At 44.8% G+C, this 2,858-nt stretch overlaps 1 protein-coding gene across 1 annotated transcript; it reads right to left on the reverse strand.

The window, feature by feature from the left end:
• Window positions 1-769: 769 nt before the first annotated feature.
• LOC147602842 (pentatricopeptide repeat-containing protein At4g25270, chloroplastic-like) lies at window positions 770-1,747 on the reverse strand. Its single transcript, XM_086797202.1, has one exon. It carries the CDS (start codon window positions 1,745-1,747, stop codon window positions 770-772), a length of 978 nt encoding a protein of 325 aa, XP_086653328.1.
• Between the last annotated feature and the right edge of the window lie 1,111 nt (window positions 1,748-2,858).

Raw genomic sequence — 2,858 nt, forward strand, 5'->3', positions numbered from 1 at the left:
AGTTATTCCCAATATGTTTGACTATATTTCTCCAGTTCGTAGCATCTTCATCAGGCACTCCCTGCTCCTGATATTTTGCCTCCAAAATGGCTCCCTGTCCTCCTCTATTACCCACACAGGCTTGTATTTTAAAGCATATACACACATGTACTTCACTGTTTTCATGTCCACGCATCTCAATCCATTTAAAATAGTCTCTGAGCATGCTTTCATTGCATGGACGTGCCACAGCACGACATTGACCCCCTCTAAACCTGCACATCCTCCGGTATGTGCCACCAAGTTGCTATATAGGCTAATCTTCATTCAAATTTATGACTTTGTATTTGTAAGCCTCCATTTTCTTCTTCCAAACGAACCTTCTCTTGCTTAAGGTTTTCAATTTCCGATCCCTGTACAACCATCTGACTGTGCATGCTGGCATTACGACTGACATTCCGAGAGCTCCCTTTTGAGCTGTAGCCTGAATCTGAGAAGTCAGTTTCAGTTCCTCTACCCTTGAGGTCACCTATTGAACCAGCACAGTTCAACAGGCCTCCATTAAGCTGAGAAACATCTAGTATAGTGTTCCTCTTGGAAAAGATCCATGGCTGGACACTAATGGGAGAAGCTTGTTTCAAGGCGGCTTGTCCAGTCCCTATTTTTCAAACACATGCTCACTTGCTATGTGGCTTCCTTCACTCGTGTGACCAGATATGCATGCAGTCAATGACACGATATCAGGCTTGGGAAGTCCATTCAATACCACATCAGCTTCTACCATGCTTGCTCAACTCCCATATGTATGAATTAGAGTGGCTGCCATAGAGCAAATCTGATCATACCCTGCACTGACAAGATGAAAGTGAGTCTCAGTGCAAACCTCTAGGCTTCTACATTTTGAATACATGTGAACAAGGGAGCTACTGATAACGAGGTCTGAGTCAAGTCTGCATTCAATTATCTGGCCATGCAAAAGCCGTCCCTCTTCTATGGCTTCTATGCTGCCACATGCTTTCAAGACGGATGAATATATTACATCATTTGATGGTATGCCCTCATCTTGCATTGCCTCAAATAATCGGATTGCAGTAAATCCATTGCCATGATGGGCATAGCCTGTGATCATGGCACCCCATGCCACGACATCTCGACATGGCAACTCATCAAAAATCCTCTGTGCATCTTCGAGGTTACCACATTTAGCATACATGTCAATGAGGGCACTCCCAAGAATCATATCTAATCCAAGAGCACCTCTAAAAATCTCATTATGTATCAGTCTGCCCTTCTCTATGGCTCCAATGCTGCTACATGCTTTCAGCATACACAAAATTGTGATCCTGTCTGGCTTCAAGCCACGCTGCTGCATTTGGAGGAACAGCTCAAAAGCTCTCTCTCCATTTCCGAGCTTGGAATGTGCTGTGAGAATTGCATTCCATGTGTATAAACTTGGTTTCAAAACTCTGAGAAATGCGTGGTCTGCGTCTACCAGGCTACCACATGAAACAAAGAGTCGGATGAGATGGTCAGCCAGTGCAGAGATTCTATCAAGTTTATTGCTCACCATAAGAGTATGGATTTGCTTGGCAGTTCTCAAGTCCTTGTTGGCACACCCTTGCAGAAGCCTGTAAATAGCGTCCTTGGGTATGGGAATGCCTTGTTGGTCCATGCAACAGGCAACCACAAGAGCCTCATCGAACTGTTTTGTCTTGCATAGGTCGCTCAGATCTCCAATGGATGTAGATGTCATACCACGATTTGCCATTCTTGTTCCTGACATTGAGAATTCAAAGCAATTTTTCCAGTAGGTTATAGATATGTTGACATTGCTTTGTATGGGTGTTTATACACTCGCTGCGGCAGATATTTAGATGGATGTACCCATCTGGCATAGATGGGCAACAAGCGTTCATCTCTCAAGAACAAGTGATACGCCCAATCGTCCGTGGCTTCGTAGTTGAGTTGGTAGACATCCAGTCCTTCATATTGCCTACGGGCGTGCTCCGTCCTTTCCTAGCTCCCCTGGCAGAGTTGAGAGCTCTATCGCAGGATCTGCACTTGGCAGCGTGCAACCATTTCGCATGGATAAGCGCTATACTGCTGCTTGATCCTGCTCAATCCTGACAGGGATGAGACCTGCTGAGGATTTGTAAGCAAAACGATCCTCTCCCCATAAACCATCTGGTAGAGTTGTGCGTGAGCAATGGCCCTCATCAATGATGTTATCCCGGCTTGACACTGTTAAGAATTGTGCATAGAAGACAGCATGTTTGAAGAAAATCTTGATGTTCATGGTAATCTGTGGCTTGCCTTTATGAGAAGTGCAACCCGGGGCCAACTGCAAAGTCTGCACTCTCTGAAATGCAGTACTGTCACCAATAGTCTCCACAAGAACAGTTCCCATTTCTGAAAACATGAGAGAGACTTGCATCACTGCAAATAATAGTTCGTTGCTCTGCCTTGGATATAAGTGCTGCCATGCTGTGGCAATAGTCACAAACACGGAGATTTTTAGCAACCCGAACAGTGGTCCTCTCGGGTGTGTTAATAAGGCCGCAAGCAATAGCCAGCAATCAATGCAGTCCATGACACAGCATCCCGAATCAACATCTTGCCAAAGACTTCTTCTGCCTCTGAAATCAAACCAAATTTGGTGTACATGCCAACCAAACTGTTGCCAACAGAAAGACCTCTTTCCAATCCCTTTTGCACAATCTCACTGTGTATTTCTTGGCCCTTACCTAAGGTCCCATGAACATTCAATTCTACAGCATTCTGCATTGGCATTCCATTTAATCAGGATGACGCTTGGGAAATCCATATCCTTCTGATGTTTTGGGCTTTCTCTATGTCAAACCATTCATCCAGATCATCAT

Source organism: Cibotium barometz, chromosome 65 (assembly GCF_041138505.1).
Source record: "Cibotium barometz isolate CiBa-2024 chromosome 65, ASM4113850v1, whole genome shotgun sequence".
Taxonomy (NCBI): Eukaryota; Viridiplantae; Streptophyta; class Polypodiopsida; order Cyatheales; family Cibotiaceae; genus Cibotium; species Cibotium barometz.